This window comes from Myxocyprinus asiaticus, chromosome 13, assembly GCF_019703515.2.
Source record: "Myxocyprinus asiaticus isolate MX2 ecotype Aquarium Trade chromosome 13, UBuf_Myxa_2, whole genome shotgun sequence".
Classification (NCBI taxonomy): domain Eukaryota; kingdom Metazoa; phylum Chordata; class Actinopteri; order Cypriniformes; family Catostomidae; genus Myxocyprinus; species Myxocyprinus asiaticus.
The window spans coordinates 16839993-16861479 of record NC_059356.1 but is presented as its reverse complement, the minus strand read 5'-3'; the positions used below and the strand labels follow the sequence as shown (position 1 = coordinate 16861479).

At 37.9% G+C, this 21487-nt stretch overlaps 2 protein-coding genes across 6 annotated transcripts in view; one reads left to right on the top strand and one right to left on the bottom strand.

Moving 5' to 3' along the window:
- Window positions 1–478: 478 nt before the first annotated feature.
- h3f3a (H3 histone, family 3A) lies at window positions 479–3890 on the bottom strand. The gene is made up of 4 exons (XM_051713663.1): window positions 3744–3890; window positions 2732–2874; window positions 2361–2514; window positions 479–1994 (listed from the first exon to the last, which is right to left on the bottom strand). Exons 2-4 carry the CDS (start codon window positions 2857–2859, stop codon window positions 1866–1868), a joined length of 411 nt encoding a protein of 136 aa, XP_051569623.1. The 5' UTR covers window positions 2860–2874; window positions 3744–3890; the 3' UTR covers window positions 479–1865.
- A 420-nt stretch (window positions 3891–4310) lies between these two features.
- The window catches only part of unkl (unk like zinc finger), a 31159-nt gene continuing 13982 nt past the window's right edge, over window positions 4311–21487 (top strand). For 2 of the 5 annotated variants that reach the window (XM_051713600.1, XM_051713599.1), the window contains exons 1-9: window positions 4311–4613; window positions 5482–5691; window positions 10703–10879; window positions 13361–13494; window positions 13686–13821; window positions 19966–20083; window positions 20215–20299; window positions 20501–20664; window positions 21153–21341. In XM_051713600.1, coding sequence (XP_051569560.1) covers window positions 4549–4613; window positions 5482–5691; window positions 10703–10879; window positions 13361–13494; window positions 13686–13821; window positions 19966–20083; window positions 20215–20299; window positions 20501–20664; window positions 21153–21341 — 1278 coding nt within the window. In that variant the 5' untranslated portion in view covers window positions 4311–4548. The remainder of the gene's footprint in view (window positions 4614–5481; window positions 5692–10702; window positions 10880–13360; window positions 13495–13685; window positions 13822–19965; window positions 20084–20214; window positions 20300–20500; window positions 20665–21152; window positions 21342–21487) is intronic. The other 3 variants (XM_051713601.1, XM_051713602.1, XM_051713603.1) reach the window with 3 other exon arrangements.

The following is a 21487-nucleotide window of genomic DNA, read 5'->3' as shown; positions in this document are numbered from 1 at the left end:
TATAAAATACAAGTTGACCAACACCTAGGAGTGACTGCCTTTTGCCAAGAGTAATTAAAGTAGTGACAGTTAATGAATATGCTTAGAGAATACAAGTTTGAATAAAAGATTTGATCCACAATTACATTTACATATTAAAATCTTCTCTGGGGGGTGGTGGTGAAGAGACAGGACAGTGCTTAGGTAACATCAAAAACGAGAGGGTCAAAAAGAGCAAAAGTTTGCTTTGGCCTTTGAGTATAACCTTTGTGAATTGTAAAGGTAGTAGACAAAAACATTAGAACATCTAAGTGACCTATTTGCATTCCTGGATACAAACTGGCTTTTTACCACGAAAGGGCGCCTGCACACAAGCACGTTCGTAAAGATTTGAACAGAAAGAACATGACTGGTGAATGTTTTTGGTTTGAATCTACAGAGTAATGACATTTACAAAGAATGGCTCCTCAATTCTTAGAAAAAGTAACTTGGAGATATGTTGACGAAATCTGCATATTTAATTATGTACAGTCAGCTAATATTAGGAGAGGCATTCACAGTAAACTGAACGAAATGAACTTAAGCGTACTAAAGAAAATACTGAGAACTTAGAATTTTATCAAAATATTCTTAGTGTATTAAACTTGTGATGTTCCAAAATCCATGAAACTACAATCAATTTGGACACAATTTTCTTGAAGACTTTGAGCCAAAACGACACAATTGCGCCCCCTGGTGGTTCACAAGGCAGGTTTATAACTGCTCATAGTATTAGTGCCTTAAGTGATATTTCAATCTATGAAAATTCTAATCATACTCACCATCATGCCATTCCAGATGTGTATGACTTTGCTTCTGCTGAACACAGTATTTCTCTGCTCTGTAGGTCCATACAATGTAAATGAATGGGTGCCAAAATTCACATACGAGCAACATAAAATTATTCCAGACAACTTGTGGTTAAATCAATATGATCAAAGCGATTTTATAGGTATGGGTGAGAAACAGACCAATATTGAAGCCCCCCCCCCTTTAATTTTAACTAGAAATTCTCCTCCCTACTCGAGACTATTTCCACTTTCTCCTTCAGTTTTTGGTGATTCACATCCTTCTTGCATATCGCAGGGAGAATTTGATAAATAATTACTTGTATTGATTGGTTTCTCTCCAACACTTATCAAATCGTGTTTGAATGCATGAATTTCACCAGTCATACAGATTACTTTTATGCCTTTGCTTTTTGGAGCATCAATTTTTGGCACCCACTCACTTGCATTGTATGGACCTACAGAGTTTAAATTTACATCTTAAATAAGTGTTCTGTATTTGAAATCACATATGGGATGGTATGGAGTCAATCATGAGAATTTTCATTTGTGGGTGAACTATCCCTTACGGTACTTGTTCTCACAAGCAACAATTACTTGGGACACTTTAAAGTGTTAAAATTAAAGTCAGCCCACTTAAAAAAAAAAAAAAAAAGGAATTGGTAAAAGCAGCATCTAGATACCCTTTGGTTATATAAATGGACTTCATTTGTGTTTTCACCAGTACAATTTCTCATGTTATTGTACTTCTAACAATTTATAAAATTAAAATCCGGAGGCAAAGCATTTACAATTAACAGACTGAATTACCAGCACACAACTGAGGTAGTGTAATTTTTTTTTTTTTTATTTACAACCAAATTATGTAAAAGAGAAGTGATAAATACTTTAAGCATGCAACTAAAGCCACTCTACAACATATATTCTAGATACACTCACTTTAAAAACCTGAGTCTGTAAGGAATGTTTTACAAAATGACTCCAATGTACAAATCCATTGATTTTGAGTGTCTCATTAAAACAGAAAATAAAAAAAATAAAAAAAAAAAAAAAAAAAAATTATGCCCTCTCTCCTCGGATTCGCCTTGCAAGCTGGATGTCCTTGGGCATGATTGTGACCCTCTTAGCATGGATGGCACACAAGTTCGTGTCCTCAAACAGACCAACAAGGTAGGCCTCACTTGCTTCCTGTCAATAAACATGTTAGATTAATATTGGTTCAAGATAGTTACTACTTAAAACTGAACACTACACAAAGTGATTGATGCATGTTGTAGGCTAACCCCTAGTCCGTTAAAAAGGTTAAGTCCGGTAACCTGGAATGTGCTTCAAGTGGGAACATTGGAATTAACTGGGTTTTATATAAAAACAAAAATAACTTGAGACCAAATGAACTCCAATTAGTTCTCAATTAGGCTACACCATAATTTGGAGAAAACAGACATGGATCATTATGGTAACAGTTACATACAACCACTTTTCTTTACAAAAACTGCAATATAGTGGGTGTAAATTATGTACATTAATATGCATACATAAATGTAATGCACACACCTGAAGAGCACCGATGGCTGCACTCTGGAACCTCAGGTCAGTTTTGAAATCTTGTGCAATCTCCCTGACCAGACGCTGAAAGGGCAACTTGCGGATGAGCAACTCTGTTGACTTCTGATAACGACGGATTTCTCTCAGAGCAACAGTTCCAGGCCTTTAAAAAAATTAAAAATAATATTATTTTATATATATATATATATATATATATATATATATAAAAAAATAGATTTGTTTTAATATATATATATATATATATATATATATATATATATATATATATATATATATATATATATATATATATATATATATATATAATCCGTGACAGCAAACTCCACCACAGCTAAACACTGCAGTCTCCCTTCACTCACCTGTATCTGTGAGGCTTCTTGACGCCACCAGTAGAGGGCGCGCTCTTCCTTGCGGCTTTTGTCGCCAGTTGTTTCCTTGGCGCCTTTCCTCCAGTGGATTTACGCGCAGTCTGCTTGGTACGAGCCATTGTTCCTCAATCTCTCTAGAATTCAAACAGCAACGACATTATATTTCGAACACTGGACATGTTTCAAATATTCAAACTGACACTTAAAATGGCGGCATCATCCGGGCCTTGTATTTTGCCACTTCCGCTTCAAACATAGCCGCAAACTGCATCTTAAATAAACTAGTTTAATTTAGCAAAAGATTTCCATACACCAATTTACACCTTACTATCCATCTAAAACAATGCGTATTTTGTCGTCAACACAACCAAACAATTTCAAAAGCAGTTTCAGCGGGAGATATGTTGTCGTTATACTATGACAACCGCTGATCAGCCTCCATCTGCAGCCAGCACAGAAATACCCTTCAATACTGCAGATCACACGAAAACTAGCCATGTAAACACACTCGCCGAGAAAAGCGCAATTACAGAATTTAGAAACGGCGGGAAACTGCTCAGAGGCACAGGGGTTAAATTATTTGAACGCAGCACCCCTAACAACCGGCAACTCGAGCTCTTCATGCTCAAGCTGAAACAGTTGAACACAAACCATTGTCCAAAATGGCGGGCAAAACCCCCCCGTACATTGATAAAACCGACGCAGAAATATCAGATGCCATGTACACTTAAAAACCATAACTGTATACAATTTTACCTTAAACGCCACAACGGCTGAAGAGACGTTTAAATTAACTATGTTTAAGGTTGCCTTCGTGTCGGTTTGTTTCATATAATGTCGAAACTGAAAATTAGTCAGCAAATGATCCGTCACTAAGCACGAGAGGCTGAAAGCCTGAGCAACTCTTCTGTAAAGTCCGGGTTTCTTCTGAGTTCCCTAGTGGAACTACTATGATTACCCACCAATATTAAAAATAATTTTAAATATTCAAAAATAAACTTACACAAACTTCCTTTAACCAAATATATCTCCCACGTCGTACCTCGTATTTGAAAGGACAGGGGTTGGGCTCCTATTTATATATTTTTGTGTCCTTCCGTTAGACACACCCACGCATGACGTGTCCCCTTCTCATTGGTTTAACTTTACACATATTTTCCTCTTAAGTTGTTTCGGTTGATTTACATTGTTTACATGTTGGAAATGGCAGAAAATACAATTGAATTGTAAACGTCTTTACACCGTAACAGTAAACTTAATAGTAGTGAAAAACAAATGTTGATTTGCACTAGACATTTTTTATGAAACGGACAATGGGGAGTTATAAAGACTTAAAAGGAACAGTTTAGGAAATGTCTCCAGTGTAGTATTTAGGAATTCACATCGTAGGAATAGTTTCAAACTTATTTCAAACGTATTTATAAATGTTCAATTTATTATTTGTTTCAATAAAATGTTCAGTTACCACTCGGACCACAGAGAAATCAGCTCAAATAAAAATAAATAATCTCTCTCTCATATATATATATATATAATTTATAACTGGTTTCTCTGATGTCCGAGTTTAAACATTCTGAACGCCTGAATACATAACTAAGCAACGCAATTTTGTATTGTGTGTTTAGAAAGTATTATATAGTCTCTTTTGTTGGAGCAATCGTGCATTATGGCAGTGCTGCTATGCAGCATGGTCATTGTCCCCTGTTTGTTTGTCCCGCCAGTTGCTCATATTGGCCTTGCAGCGGCGCGCGAGAGCACGAGTAGACGAGAGGGTCCCCGCGCACGCGCTGTTATTGTTTTGACTGAAAATGCCGTCGGTTTCGAAAACGGCGGCGTGCGCTTCTCCTCAAACCGAGAAACCAACCCACTACACGTAAGTAAAGTAAACACGAAAGGGACGAAAATACGCTTCTGTACACCGGGGTGCCTATTCGACACTCGGCGGTCGGATCTATATTGGTAAAGCTCGCTTGTTTGCTCTCCCTCCGTGCGTTTTAAAATGGTGCTTTTCCTTTTGTAAATTCTTGCGAATGCACGCGGCTGACTCGGCTCAGTGTTGATATAATCAAACAATCTAATCTCAGATAAACATTGCGTTGTATTGTTTTAACACTTTTGTTGCGTTTTGCGCCTTCGGCGATTGAAAAACTTAAAAGTGTTCTTCGGTATTTTGCTCCAGCCCGCTTCTGCAAAGCGTGAAGACATGTACATTGCACTGCAAAGCGAGCGAATCGAGACGCTCGCTAGATGTAGCTAGCAGGCTGGTTTGTTAGCTGCATCCGCCTCCTCCTGCCCGTGTTTCTCACTCTACGCTCCTTTCCCACCGTATGCACTATTGACTTGAATTGGACGTACGTCGGAATTTTGACGTAACTGTAAACGCTAATCGCAGAATACTTGGCGTAAGCTTGTAGCGTTGTGGTGGGTAGCCTTGATAAATAGCTCACCATGGCTAGAGTGGATTCAGTTGGTTTTTAATGTCGTTAAACTGAGTTTTACCCACTTAGCTGTTCAGTGAACATGTATAATGACCATATAAACATGTTTTATAGATGTGTAAGAAGTGATGCATGAAATAAAACATTTATGTAGGGATAGTTCTGTTATCGTATAGTAGCATCTGGGAAACTACGCAGTGTAGTAGACAAGCCACCACAGCTCCAAAGTTGAACACTGTGAAGTCTTGTGCAGGTGGTGTCAGGGCAACGCTTTTAAACATACCTTTTCCATTTTAATTGCAGGTATTTGAAGGAGTTCAGGACCGAGCAGTGCCCATTGTTTTTGCAGCACAAATGCACACAGCACAGACCCTTTACGTGTTTCCACTGGCATTTTCTAAACCAGCGAAGACGGAGACCCGTCCGGAGGCGCGACGGGACTTTTAACTACAGCCCCGATGTATATTGCACGAAGTATGACGAAACAACAGGAATATGCCCAGATGGAGACGAGTAAGTACCACTTTAAATTTAATTTAGACTGAAATCGTTAAAGAGAATACACGTTTTGTAAAGTACTGTAGCAGTAGTCATTTTTTCGCGCCTGTATTACATTATTTTGCACAAGCAATGTCTTTGTGCGTTGGATGCTCGAAACGTACTGTTTTGAGTCGTCTTGTTGTTCAGTGTAGTACACGTGCTCAGTCTCCATAAAATGTGTGACCAAGCTGCCCGTTGCCCTGTAAATTCATTGCAGTGTTTACTCATGTTTTACTACCCAACTCGACTTGTAAATTGGTAATTGCCTAATCGATTTATCGCTTTCCTCTGGCCAGTCTTTTGCTATTAATATTGCTATTACTCGCTTTTCGTTTCAACTTTAGCTAGGATATGAAAGACAGCGGTCCGATGGTGGAGAGTCGTGCTGTTTTGTTGCTTTGCTTGTGTACTAAGCTTTGGGAACTAAGGACACGCCCCCTGTTCTCTAGCTTGTGATTGGCTCTCCTGCGCACGTACTTTGCCCTGATTGGCTCACACCTCGATATTCTCTCGCTTCATAAAAACTCGTGTATTTACAGTCGTTTGTTCGTAGTTAATCGTATTTGTAACAACTAGGTTAACTTTCACTTTATGGAGTCTCTCCATAACCCAGTTTGTGCAGTTTATATATTAGGTCACATCTTTAAAATACCAGAACTCACACTTCCACTTTGACTTTGTGTGAAAATTGAAGAAAAACAGTATTTGCTTTCATTATAAGACATTGCCCAAGATATATTGATAGCGACTTTATTGATCCCTTCTGTGGAATTATGCTGACCTTCTTTGCTGAAGTATTAGTATCAAGGGTTGTTGAAATCAGAGCTGTGTGCTTATGTTTTTACTTTCTTAATTTCCTTAGTTACTGGTTTAAGTTTTAAGCAGCTCTACAAATGGCCTACAAGCATCACCCCATTAAAGGGGTAGTTCACCCAAAAATAAAAATTCTCTCATAATTTACTCACCCTCATGCCATCCCAGAAGTGTATGACTTTCTTCTGCAGAACACAAATTTTTTTAGAAGAATATTTCAGCTCTGTATGTCCATACAATACAAGTGAACGGTAAAGTCAAAAATCATAAAGTCAGCATATAAGTAGTCCATATGACTCCAGTGGTTCAATCCATGTCATCAGAAGTGATATGATAGGTGTGAGTGAGAAACAGATCAGTCCTTTTTGTCTATAAATTCTCCTCGCTGCCCAGCAGGTGGCAATATGCACAAAGAATACGAGTGGTGAAAAACAAAAAAGAATGTCAAAGTGGAGATTTATAATAAAAAAGGGCTTAAATATATTTTCTCTCACAAAACCGATTGGATCACTTTATAAGACATGGATTTAACCGCTGGAGTCGTATGGATTACTTTTTTGCTGACTTTATGCACTTTTTGGAGCTTCAAAGTTTTGTTCACCATTCACTTGCATTGTATGGACCAACAGAGCTGAAATATTCTTCTAAAAATCCTCATTCGTTTCTGCAGAAGAAAGTAAATCATACACACATGCAATGGCATGAGGGTGGTAAGTATGTGTATACTGTGTGTGTGTATATATAGATATATATATAGATATAGATATAGATATATAGATAGATATACACATACACTACTGGTCAAAAGTTTTGAAACACTTGACTGAAATGTTTCTCATGATTTTAAAAATCTTTTGATCTGAAGGCGTATGATTAAATGTTTGAAATTAGTTTTGTAGACAAAAATATAATTGTGCCAACATATTAATTTATTTAATTACAAAACAAAAATTTTATTTAAAAAAAAAAAAGTTTTTGAAATGGATGACTTGGACCGAATAATTAAGAAAAGCAGCCACTAAGTGCCCAACATATAGATGGGAACTCCTTCAATACTGTTTAAAATCATCCCAGGGTGATACCTCAAGAAGTTGGTTGAGAAAATGTCAAGAGTACATGTCTGCAAATTGTAGGCAAAGTGTGGCCACTTTGAAGATGCTAAAATATAACACAGTTTTGATTTATTTTGGATTTTTTTTTTAGTCACAACATAATTCCCATAGTTCCATTTATGTTATTCCATAGTTTTGATGACTTTACTATTATTCTAAAATGTGAAAAAAAAATAAGGAATGAGTAAGTTACCCTAAACTTTTGAACGGTAGTGTGTATATATATATATATATTAGGGATGCTCCGTTTGATCGGCCTGGTCGGTATCAGTATCGGCTGATATTCATGTCCTATGACTCGATTGGTAATTTGGCCGATCGCATAAACCGATCGCTCATGTCTCAAAAGACGCGTGGGTCCTTTAAGACTTCAGCAGGACTGTCATGGTATCACCGAGTGTGGGGAATACTGGCATAGTGTTGTAAGACAACAAAATTGATTTATCAGTTAAGAATGATGCAGTGGGAGAGGTTTGGCGAATATTAAAAGTTTGTGTACTGTACTGTTAATGTGGCGTTTCACATGCGACAAGACAAAGGGGAAATAGTGCAAGCTGTGAAACGGTCCTCATTATCGTTCATGGTGGCAGCTTCTTTGTCTCCGCTGGGCATAGGCATCTTAGTAATAACTTGAGTTACAAGATGTGATGTAATTCAAACATTTTTTTTTATTAAATATCTCCCAATTAAACGGCTTTAACAAATGTAGCACCTGTAGAGTCCAGAAACATGCAGCAGTTTCATGCAGCAACAAGTGATAAATTATCTATTAAAGAAGCCCTATTATGCTTTTGGGGATTTTACCTTTCCTGTTGTGTGTAATATAGCTGTTTGTGCATGTAAACGGTCTGCAAAGTTACAAAGCACAAAGTCCACACCAAAGGGAGTTACTCTCTCCCACAGAAAACACTGCTCCTGAACTGCCTGGTTTGCCATCCAGCCATTACTTCTGTGACATGGCTACATCACTATGTAACACATTTGCATAATGCCCGCCTAATGCCTGGAAGCTGAAACTCGTTTATGGTAAGGGGTGTTACATTTCAATCAATAGTGACAGTGTGCAGAAAGCTTACATATAGCCAGTTATGACAGAGATCCTGATAAAAGGTGAACGGATCGGTATCGGCCGATCAGCTGACAAGAAGATCGGTGGTTGTATCGATTGTAAAAATCCTGATCGGAGCAAACCTAATATATATATATATATATAGTGTGTGTGTGTATATGTATGTTGAGATCTCTAATTTCTAAATAATGGAATGGGGACTTTGTTTTGCTTTTGGAAATACTATCGTTTAATATCAGATGGTATTTCTGATTTCTGGTCTGCAAGATTGTGATCAAGATCTGCAAGATCCTGTGATTCAAAGGATCCGTGATTTGTTTTTTATTATTCATCCTTTGTTATTTTACACCTATTGTGCTCTGACTCACTCATGAACTCTCATATAAACAATCTTCTCCCTCGCAGTGCACATGCATGTTATATAGGCTAGTTTCAGTATATGCATAGCTCACACAGTCATTTATCCAGTAGCAGCCATCCTATGGTGACATCACTGCTGTTGCCATAGTTACTGTTGCTACCTGAGCAAGATGCAGTTGCTATATTTGAGAGGATTATTGGGTATGTAGCATTTTCAGTATAAATCTGTGCTCTGCCAGAGTGTTATCTGTATTGTCACAGCACTATTTTCCCTGTGCCTTAAATCCTGTCTCTCAAATTAAACTCCTATGCTGTTGTTTTTCTTAAACTGATTGTTTATTTATGTGCATTGCTTATGTTGTACTCCGTTTCAATCAAGTTTGCAGTATTTTGAAACTTGAAAAGTGTAGTTGTCTATACGAAAATTTATTTAGAAAGGATGATTGCAATGATGACAACAGATTACACTATTCCATAGACCATAAAAAAGTAAAATAATAATATTAAAATACTATATTAAGATGTTGTGACAAGGAGGAGGGTGTGACTGGACCATAAGGATGGACACCTGGCGCTGAGTTACCCCAAATAGCCGGGAGGGGGATAAAGAGGAGCCGGAGACGCCAGTTTGGGAGAGAGAGAGAGAAGCACGCAGCCACTAAACATGTGCATTCCTCGTGTTGGGCTGAAAAGCCAACGGAGTGAGAGAGCACACTGAGCTGTGTGTGCGCGCGTCAATGTTTGGTTATGCTAAAAAGCAGTTTTATGTTGTCTAATTAAAAGCCTTCATGGTTGTTCACCTGGTTCCCGCTTCCTCCTTTACGATAAGCAAGAGACCTTTTGCCACAGTTTGAAAATATATAATTAGGCTATTTTAATATAGTGTGAACATGTCCTGTGTGAAACAATAAACAACCCTATTAAAACCAGTAATAATGTAACTGTATATGTAAACAACAGCTGTTGTCAAGTGTAGTCTGTCAACCTGAATCAAACCTTGTGTACTATTTATAGAATATTAATTTATAGTAAAAACAGTTGTGCTAGGGAACGTTGGAAGGCCAGTGATAAAATAATTTCCAGGACATGCTTCCTCATATTTTTTCACAAATGCTTGGCCCGCTTGGCCAGTGGTAGTAATTTGGAGGCAGAGATGCACAGAGAAATGTTGATATATGATCTAGCACATAGGAATGCAATAGAAAGTTTGTTGTCTTTATAATTTTTATCACTCTGTTCTCATATTGTGGTATGTTAGGAATGGCTGCAAGGTGAGAGCATGAACCCAGTCTTATTTTGCAATCAGAAAAATCAATAGTGTTTCTGGGCCCTGTACCTTTTTATTTTGTAAATTTTTTGTAATATTTTTTTGTTTGTGCCAGGAAGTGCAGTAAGCAAACTATAAATGAGACATGCCGAGCCACATGATACTGGCGTAATATAACATTCCAATAGAGTACATATGTAATTTCATTGCTTTGCATTACTTTCATTGTTTTTATTGCAAAGTGAACAGAGAAACTGTACCTATCTGCAACTACGTGTGTTAAAATAGTTGTTTTTTTTCCCTTCTTGTAAACATTTAAAATGTATTGTGTTCATTCAGCATCTATATTTTTCTCCCCCACAGTTGCCCTTACTTACACCGGACCACCGGTGACACAGAGCGCAAGTACCATTTACGCTACTACAAGACTGGCACTTGCATCCATGAGACAGACGCTCGTGGACACTGTGTGAAGAACGGCCTCCACTGCGCCTTCGCTCATGGACCACATGACCTACGGCCGCCAGTTTATGACATAAGGTAAGGAAATTCCCTTTCTGTATCCTAAGCAAATGTATATGTATAGCACATACCTTTTAATTTGAGAATCTTAGAGTGCGACACTCAATGGCAGCAGCAGGAAAAGGAAGTGCTTTGGCTTGTGGCTCTCAAATTCCTGTTTTTCAAACGCAGGGGAATTCTGCCACCCTGTCCAATCCTCAACAAATGTAAATGGCGTTAATCCAAAAATAACTACAGTTAGCGCTAGGCATTGTTTTGCTATGACAATTGCTTTCAGTTGCAAAAAGCTGCACAGGTTTTCAGGTGATTTGCACCATGTGTATTTGCATATGCATACAAGTCATAAGAAAGCAGCCAAAGTGCTTATTACGAGTGGGGTGTGGGATGGGGGCAGAGTTAACCTAATTTGCAAAGTTGTGAACTTTTTTTTGTTATTGTACTAATTGCATACCCTGATTGACAACCATCCATGAGATTATCTAATCAGCCAATCGTGTGGCAGCAGTGCAGTCCATAAAATCATGCAGATATGGGTCAGGAACTTCAGTTAATGTTCACATCAACCATCAGAATGGGGAAAAAATTAAATCACAGTGATTTGGACCGTGGCATGATTGTTGGTGCCAGATGGGCTGGTTTGAATATTTCTATAACTGCTGATCTCCTGGGATTTTCACACACAACAGTCTCTAGAATTTACTCTGAATGGTGCCAAAAACAAAAAACATCCAGTGAGCGGCAGTTCTGTGGACGGAAATGTCTTGTTGATGAGAGAGTTCAACAGAGAATGGCCAGACTGGTTTGAACTGACAGAAGTCTACGGTAACTCAGATAACCGCTCTGTACAATTGTGGTGAGAAGAATATAATCTCAGAATGCTATTCTGAGATGCGGGTTGGTGCTGTTGGCACGAGGGGGACCTACACAATATTAGGCAGGTGGTTTTAATGTTGTGGCTGATCGGTGTAAATTATAATTTCATTATGAGCAGTCTGCACAACAAAGCAGCAGATTATTTGATTCCGCTCCCTAAATGTGGCTAACCAGTGATTTAAATAACATGAAATGCAAAGAAATACCCCACCATAACAGTTGCCTAGCAACTAGGGATGTGCGCTATGACTAATTTGACTGTCGTTTAAACGGAAGTTTTGTAACCGACTAGTCGACTAGTCTAAACCAACCTTCAGAAAACAGTAAAAAAAAAAGTGTGTTTATGCGACCCATTTAAAATACTTAATCTATTCCAAATCCGATGCTAAATTCCACTGAAAAGGGGCATTTATCTGCGATGTGCTCACCTTGAATTATGATCATTGTACATTAAATATAGAACATGACACGCATTCACTGAATCAACATTAGCGAATATTTAATAGAGATATTTATTGAAACAATTATATGAATAGTGCAGGATCAATGGAACAACTCTAAAAGCCTGTTCTAAACGGAAATCACCAAGTAAAAGTTACTTAACATATTAAAACAGTCAGGACATTGTTGAAAATAATTAACAGGTAGACTAAGCCAAATCTATGAGAGAGAAAAAAATGCGCTGAAAAGTCACGCGTATTTCACGCCGTGCAGTCATGCATTAACCATTGATCTAATATGACAGCTGTTTGGTAAAGAACGTCAACCAGTAACAGTTATGATGTAAAAAAAAAAAAAAAAAAAAAAGTAGCTATAGAATAGAAAAAAATAGGCCTGTGATGTAGCCTGCAATAAACCTAATGTATTCTTAACATGACGTGCACACAGAATAAAAGATAGTTTAACATGTTAAGCAGTCGGCACCTCGTTGAAAACAGCCTTCTTAATCAGCAAATTAAAAAAATTGCATACCTAGTCTAAAACAGTTATTTTCTAGGCTACTTACTCAAAAGCATACATTTTTGGATGAGTAAAATTAACACGTGGACATGGTCCGGTGAAAGACGGGTATCCAAGCATGCACAGATGTAAAGAAGACTCAAATGTGAAAACATCCAATAGGGACTTTCAAACATTTAGAAAGCCGATTCCCGCACCACCGAAGTGATTTCATTACTACTTTGCTGAGTTTGCTTATCTAGCGAGAGGACATTTTCCTGCACGCCGCGAGTGAGAGGGGGGAAGAAGCACGTGCAGCCTGAGGTGAAATGAAACTTTGTATCTGCTCCAGATATCCTGTTTTTAAAATAATATTTGTATTATTAATTCTATTTAAAATATGTAACATTAATATGACAGTAATTTAAGTGCAGCCTCCGTAAAAATATAAAGCCAAACGTAAATGTGTAAAAATGATGATCAGTTTAATGGGGGGAAATATTAACCGACTAGTAATTCCAGTGTCGACTAGCAGCATCAGAACCGTTTAGTCGACTAGTCTCGCACATCCCTACTAGCAACGTGCATATGGAAATAGCTGTTGCCTTTTTTTTATTTTTTTATTGACCATTCAGAGTTGTTGGTTGTTTTGAATGGGTGGGCTGACTTGAATAAAAATGTTCACAGAGAGATCCAGGCACAGGAAGCTCTGCAGAATGGCCAGTTAGGATCTGGGGAGGGAATTCCTGACCTGCAGCCAGGTGTGCTGGCCAGCCAAGCCATGATTGAGAAGACCCTGAATGAGGACCCCCGCTGGCAAGGTGACACAAAAGCTTCCCACACTGATACAAACCCAGTAGAACAGAAAAAAAATGAAACAACAAAGATTGCAGAGGTAGAAAGGGAACAGTCATAAAGTTACATTGCATTCAGTCAGGTCAACTGATTGAATTGCAGTTTATGCTGGGTGTTGAAAGCAGTAATCTGATGTTTCTGTTCTCCTTTTCTGCAGACACCAATTTTGTTTTGGCTAACTATAAAACTGAGCAGTGCACCAAGCCTCCACGTCTATGCAGGCAGGGCTATGCATGTCCCCACTATCACAATAGCAGAGATAGGAGAAGAAATCCCAGAAAGTTCAAATACAGGTAAGATGGTAACACATGAAGAAAAAAATATTTTTCCCAAATAAAACAAATTTTTTTCTCATGTATAAAGCCAGCCCCACACTAGCCGATTTTTCATCTGATTTTTGTCATTTCTGCGCCACCGAACAAAATTCCAAAGAGTCTTCTGAAAATGTCCTCCGTCTGCTGTTGATCAAACAAACAGATAGTCGAGCCAATGTTGTTGTGTCAGGCTGGACATGTTGCTCAAAACAAAGAGGAATTTTTATAGCGTCAGAGACATATTTACATATTTGAGATAATTTACCTACAAATGGCTTACTTATAGTTAGGGTTGAACAATTAATAAACAAAAAAAGAAACCGAATTATGAGAGTGTGCTTATCAAACAGCGATGGCTACAATTTAATACAGTTAATAGTCTGCATGCACTGCTCGCTGTATTACTGTATGTGCGCAGCTCTGTTCTCTGTAGTGTTGCACATACTCAAAGCGTAAAATTTTTATATTACAATAATAATCACATACCATGTTTTTTTTATATAATAATTACAACAGCAACAATAATAATAGGCAAAATAAATTGACAGTCTGATTTCAAACGGAGAACATAAAAAACGACAAGGGAGTCATTGCATGAATGTAATCTTTAGTTTTAAACCTGGCCTGCAGTTTAACAGTTTAGGTGTTGTTTAATAGGCTGAAGGCAAATAGTTCACTGGAATAAGTATACATTCTCAGGAAAGTGAAAAGCAATAAATACATTGCTGCGATTACAGAGTCCATCCCGAATGGCATCAGAATTATTAATAATGTTTCATCGGCCTCTAGATTATAGCAGCTGCCTCATGAAACACCTGCTGACGGAGCTGACATTTTTTGTTTTACACTGAGCAGCACATCTGCAGCTTATCTTGAAGCAAATGAAATGCAAATCTCATCAATATTGTCATTGTCTCCCAACACAAAGATATTTTAGACAAGTTTATTGTGACTTAAGTACTTTGCCCATGAATGTTACTTGAACGGTGCCGCGGAGAGAATTAATTTCTACAGAGCTGTAATCGTGAAGATGATGAGTCATAGTGAAATAAAGTTTAATAATAAATGTTAATATAATTGAGGGAATTTAAACAAGTGGATCTTGTTAAAAACTGCGCTGGCTTACGGTGGCTATTCTTACATAAAGCCAGTCATTCCATTGGAACATGAGCATCTACCTGAACGGCAAATTTACAAGACTAACAAGCACAGTCAACAGAGAATTAAATTAAACCATCATATTTTCAACATGCACTCATCCAAGGCTCTTCAAGTTGATTAAAGTGAAGTAATGTTTTGTCTTTGGGACTTTGCAGGATTTGTCTTTTCGTGAGTTCGTCTCTGTTTCTTAGCGCTTAAACTACAAATCAAGCATTTATGAAACACATCACACTAGAGCATGAATGGCTATTACGTTGAATAACATTTTTTAATTCAAGCAGTACATTGCAAAAGCAAGTTACTTTACCTGTGGACAACTCCCAGCACTGTTTCCTCTCACATTCACTGCTGCAATAGCAGTCTTGCTTGCAATTTCAGAAATTTCCGCTAGATGGCGCCAGTTATCGGCGTATCCGATATTACAAAAAAGAAATCTGATTAAGGAAAAATGCTTGAATATCAGAAAAGATATTGGAAAATCCAATTATCGGTCGATCTCCACTCTATATTCACTAATAGAACATTTGCATTATTCCAAATATGCTTGGCTGCTAAAAGTTACTATCTAAATCTAAAGTAAATTTAATTAAAACACAGTTTTTGTGGACAGAAGAATGGATAAAAGCATTTCTCTTCATTGTAATGCCATTGCCAACTCAACCACAAACAAAAATGTCTTCCATCAGTGTTCCACCAAAATAAAAGCTTCCACCAAAACAAAGGGTTAAGGGTTTTACCGGACCATGTGTGTACCTAAAAAAACCATGTCGTCCGACAGATGCATCTGGTGTGCGACTCCCTTTAAGTTACTCTGCCGCTCACACTTTACCAAAGTTTTGTTGAGAAATATGTTTAAAGAGACTTAAGACTGCTGTGCAACGAGCAGCCCTATTTATATCAGAAAAATGCAGATTTAGATCGCTAATCAAAATTTACTGATTATCGATTCATTAAAAAAGTGTGGATCCCATTATTATTATTATTATTATTATTATTGTTGTTTATTGTATACAAAAACGTATTTCATTGAAATATTCTTATCTTGATAATAACTTATTATTAGATTCAGAAGGCTGAGATCCTATCACAAAGTTGACAAATACTGGTACACAGTGAACAGATACAGGGCCCTTTTTTAGGAGGCCATAATTCAAAGTCAGTGGGCATGGCTATGAAGTTTTGGTATTTTTGTGCAAGCATGTGCTAAGTCTAGGCGCAAGTGGGTTTGGCGAAATCGCACACGCAACACGCTAAGGGGCTGGGTCAAGTGCAATATAAAAAAAATTCTGCTTATTCCACCGTCTGCGTCCTATTATATAGTCCATTCCCTGTCAAGTACCAGTGATATAAACAAAGGCAGCAGATTCATAAGAAGATGCTATTGTAAATGGACTGTATGCGATGAATTAGAATAATATAAATATGGACACGCTCCTTCTATATGCTTAGAAAATTTTATTCTCATTAGGACTTGGATGTACGCTCCATTAATTTATAAGGAATGTAAGTATTATTGTAAAGGTTCCAGTATCAAGGAAGGAAGCGTGGTGGCAGTCCAGGTAAGTCAACCTTTAATGGCATTTCAGTTTCACAAACACAGTCTTTGGGCTTTTCAGCCTAACAAATGATAACAACAGTAAACTTTTCAGTAGACACACACAATGTCACTGGACTGTCTCTCTCTGTCTCTCCGGCGTTCTCGGGAGCCTTTTCAAGCCCGTCTCCATTGTCACTGTGTTAACAATCACCAGGTGATGGCCCTTACCGCTTCCTCTCTCCCCGATGACAGACACACGACCATGTCCCGCGCCACAATTATTAATTCATCCTCCGCCACCCGGATCGAGGCAAATTACTACGTGACCACGAGGACTTAAAAGCGCACTGGGAATTGGGCATTCCAAACTGGGTGAAAGGGGGGAAAAATACAAAAAAAAAAATTATTAATTTCACCTACTGACAGTAGGGGTGTAAATTGCCAGTTTTATCACAAAGCGATCTTGTGTCGATTCTCTTAGCCACCGATCCGATGTTTGCCGACACCTCAAAGTCTACCACGATACGATTTCGATTGGATACGATTCAAGGGCCTGCGATCGATATTGCGATATTTTGTGTCTATTTTACACAATTTAATTTATAATGTCAAAAATGCAACCAAAATATAATTGTAATATTTTATTGAGCTATCTGAAAAGTGCAAATCCAGTACCCACATTGGGACATCCACAACAAAATAAGGTACTTCAGTTAATACAGAAAAAAAAAAATGATACAATCACAAACAAGTGATCATCAATCGTTTGATGACAGATCATTGGATTGTGGAATGAGGTAAACACTACAGTGAGAATTTGTCATCTCTACAACAGTCAAGCAAGTCTTTCAATCCAAAATACTTAAATACCCACGACAGGAGAATGTGCTATCTGTGTTTTTTCTTGGCTGCATCTTCCATGGTTGTACTGGAAAAATTCAGTTACAGTTAACAATAGTAATAATTGAAAAATAAACCATGACCTATAGATAGTTTAACACAAAACTCTTGTTTCACAAGACGGCTACAGCTTTGATCGTCAGGGACATCATTTGATGTTCCACTATATTTTCAGAGTTTGGACATTAACTTTATTACCTGGTGGAATCTTCAAACTGCAAATCCAGGATCTGAATTTAGACTGTGCGATGAAAGCAGACCTACTTTTGAAACAACTTAGAACAATGAGCTATTTCTCAGGAAAATAGCAAATTGCTCTTTACACCACTTAATTAGCATACAATACACCCACAGAAAGCGCAAACACTCCTACCCACGCCCACTTGCGCTTTGTGCTGGCACGAAAATTGCACTTAAAATTAGCGCTCTCACAAAAATTGGATAAGACTTATTGACATATTGAGCTGGGATTGTAGAAAGTATTTTGACACTGAAAAACGTTGCACACCTTAGCTTTAATTTACATATTTGCTGGCTGTAAATCGAGGTAATTCATGACTTGACTGACTCAACCCCCAGCTGAGTTAATGGCAACTGGAAAAGGACTTTTGTTGTGTTTGAAAACTGCACTCTGTGGCAGGCTGGGGAGCAACAGCGATGACCAGGGCTCTGTTATATTTGGAAATATTTACTTTTGTTAAGAAAAGTGTGCATTTTCTTGTGCTTTTTCCAGTCATTGTGTAAATTTGTTTGAGCATCTGTATTATCTTGTATGTGTGTTGCAAAATTCTTTAGTCAAGTTTAATTATATTGCACATTTCATGCACGATTGTAATTCAAAGTGTGTTACATATAAATGGCAAAGAGAAGGAAAATTAAAAATACATACACTTGTGGCCAAAAGTTTGGAAAAATGTATCAAAGTGGCATTCAACTGATCACAATGTATAGTCAAAAATTACTATTACAAATTTTTCAGAACTTCTTAAACTACTTCAAAGAGTTCTCATAAAAAAATCCTCCATGTGCAGCAATGAGAGCTTTGCAGATCCTTGGCATTCTAGCTGTCAGTTTGTCCAGATGCTCAGGTGACATTTCACCCCCCACTTCCTGTAGCACTTCTCACGCACCTTACAGTCTAGCTGATCCCACAAAAGCTCAATGGGTTTAAGATCCATAACACACTCTTCCAATTATCTGTTGCCAATGCCTGTGTTTCTTTGCCCACTCTAACCTTTTCTTTTTGTTTTTCTGTTTCAAAAGTGGCTTTTTCTTTGCAATTCTTCCCATAAGGCCTGCACCCCTGAGTCTTCTCTTTACTGCTGTACATGAAACTGGTGTTGAGTGGGTAGAATTCAATGAAGCTGTCAGCTGAGGACATGTGAGGTGTCTATTTCTCAAACTAGAGACACTGATGTACTTATGATGCGTTCAATTTACCTCGGAAGTCGGATGTCGGAGCTGGGAATGATGTCACACCCGAGTTGACTGTGTTCCGGTACACAAGTTGGAAAACCAAGATGGATGTGTCCAGGCAAACCTTTGTTGTGTTTGCTCTTTCGGAATACAAACAACTACAGAATAAATATGAAGTCCACCTAAAAACATCATGGAAGAAGTATCATGTCCACAGATAGAGGTTGGATAGTACTGTGTGCACCACTGAGTTTGAGACACAGACAAACAGAAGTGCTAATAAACAATATATTACTACTGTTTCACTTACTGTTGATGCGCTGAGCAGCCATTTTGGATTCTGAAGGCGGGGTTGTTGTGGTTCCTCCAAGTTTCCGAGTCGGAACTCTGACTTGAGGGGGCATTCCAGTTAAAAGTTCCTACTGGGAACTCGGAATTTCCGACTTCCGAGTACAAATGGAACACACCATTATCCTCTTGTTTGGTTGTACATCTGGCCTTCCACATCTCTTTCTGTCCTTGTTAGAGCCAGTTGTCCTTTGTCTTTGAAGACTGTAATGTATACCTTTGTATGAAAGCTTCAGTTTTTTGGCAATTTCAAGCATTGTATAACCTCCATTCTTCAAAACAATGATTGACTGACGAGTTTCTAGAGAAAGCCGTTTCTTTTTTTTTTTGTGCCATTATTGACCTAATATTGACCTTAAGACGTGTCAGTCTATTGCATACTGTGGCAACTCAAAAACAAACACAAAGACAATGTTAAGCTTCATTTAACAAACCAAATATCTTTCAAAAGTGATTTTCTAGTACCAAATTAGCAATTTACTCAAGGATAAGGTGTTGGAGTGATGACTGCTGGAAATGCGGCCTGTCTAGATTTGATTAAAAAAATTAATTTTTCAAATAGTGACGGTGCTGTTTTTTATATCAGTAATGTGCTGACTATACTTTGTGATCAGTTGAATACCACTTTGGTGAATTAAAGTACCAATTTCCTTCCGAAACAGCAAAATATGTACATTATTCCAATCTTTTGGCCACCAGTGTAAGTCTATTTTAAAATAATATTTTTACATAAAGCTTATTCCCTGTATATTATCTGACAGGTCGACACCATGTCCGAGTGTAAAACATGGCGATGAATGGGGCGAACCATCCAAGTGTGAGAGCGGGGACAGCTGTCAGTACTGCCACTCGCGCACTGAACAGCAGTTCCACCCAGAGGTGAGATTGCTATACCTTTACAAAGCTTAACTTTGTATAATTTGATTTTACTTTGATTTTATATTAACCTTCATTTTATATGCCTTTATATTATTTTCAGTCTCTTAACATCTTGTTTTTCCTATTTCAAGATATACAAATCTACGAAATGCAATGACATGAGGCAAACTGGATACTGTCCAAGGGGGCCATTCTGTGCTTTTGCACATGTGGAAAGTAAGCATATAAACAGTTCTGACTGATCAGAAAATTGTATGTGATTTTTCTAGTAATTAAACACGTATAGTAAAGTCAAAGTGTTTTGTAACATTTTATTTATTGCTAAATTTAATGCATTGCTAAATTTAATTTATTTATTGCTAAATGTAGATTTAATGCTAATTAGTATTTGTGCATGTGTACGTGTGTGTCTTGAAGGAATTCCTTCCACAGAAGAGGCAATGAGTACGTTGCTCACAGTGATGCAGTCGGGTCCGCACTCCAGTCTGGGCTCTCAGCAATACCCAGAGTGTCCAGTCAACGAGTGGAGCAACACAAATTCCATCACCAGCAGTGCTAATAACAACGGCCAAACAGGAAACGTATGTTTTCCTTCACCTGCACACACCTGCCAAACATCAGTCTTACAGAGGGATCTTCATCCATATGTAGATTGTTCTGTTAAATATGGGTAGTAATGCCCCTAATTTTGAAAGCAGTTTACAGATTTGTGACATAAGAGCTTTTTTTTAATTTCTGCACTGTTTCATTTTGTTTATATTGGTTTCTTTTGCATTCCTTTGTGCTTATTGCAGTTTGTGTTGGAAGCACCTCAAGGTTCTGATCAATCAATTAATAAACCAATATCGCACGATCGATAAATCAGGAATGTATACTGACTTGAATTAAATTAAATCAAAATGGCTTTCTGCTAGTAGTCTGCTCACATTTTTTCCTGTTATTGTGAGGAAAACCCTTTCTAGCTCTTCCTTCACATTTGGATCTTCTAAATCAACAAAAGAAAACACCAACTCTATTTGGCTGGCTCCCAAACCACCTCATAAAGATCATCTGTGCTTTTCTCCTTCAGGTGTCATGCTCTAATAGTCCGACTGTAACACCAAGCTCAGGAAGCAACAGTTCTTTGTCCCCAATTGGACCCATCGGCAGGCCAAAATGCTTTACTAATGGTAGCTTATGTTCAGAGTCCACCACGTCCAGTGTTTCGTCTCCGACGTCTAACTATCCCAAAGCTCCGGGTTTTGAACGGGAGGATCAGGTACACATTGACCGTTTTTGTTTTTGTTTTTTTTTAAAGCCCTTTCTGAAGGGAACTCTTGCAGGATTGCAGGCATGACACACACTGCAAGCTTTCTGTTTCAGTTTGATTTCTTTGCTCTTAGGTTATTTCATTTTTTGCCACCA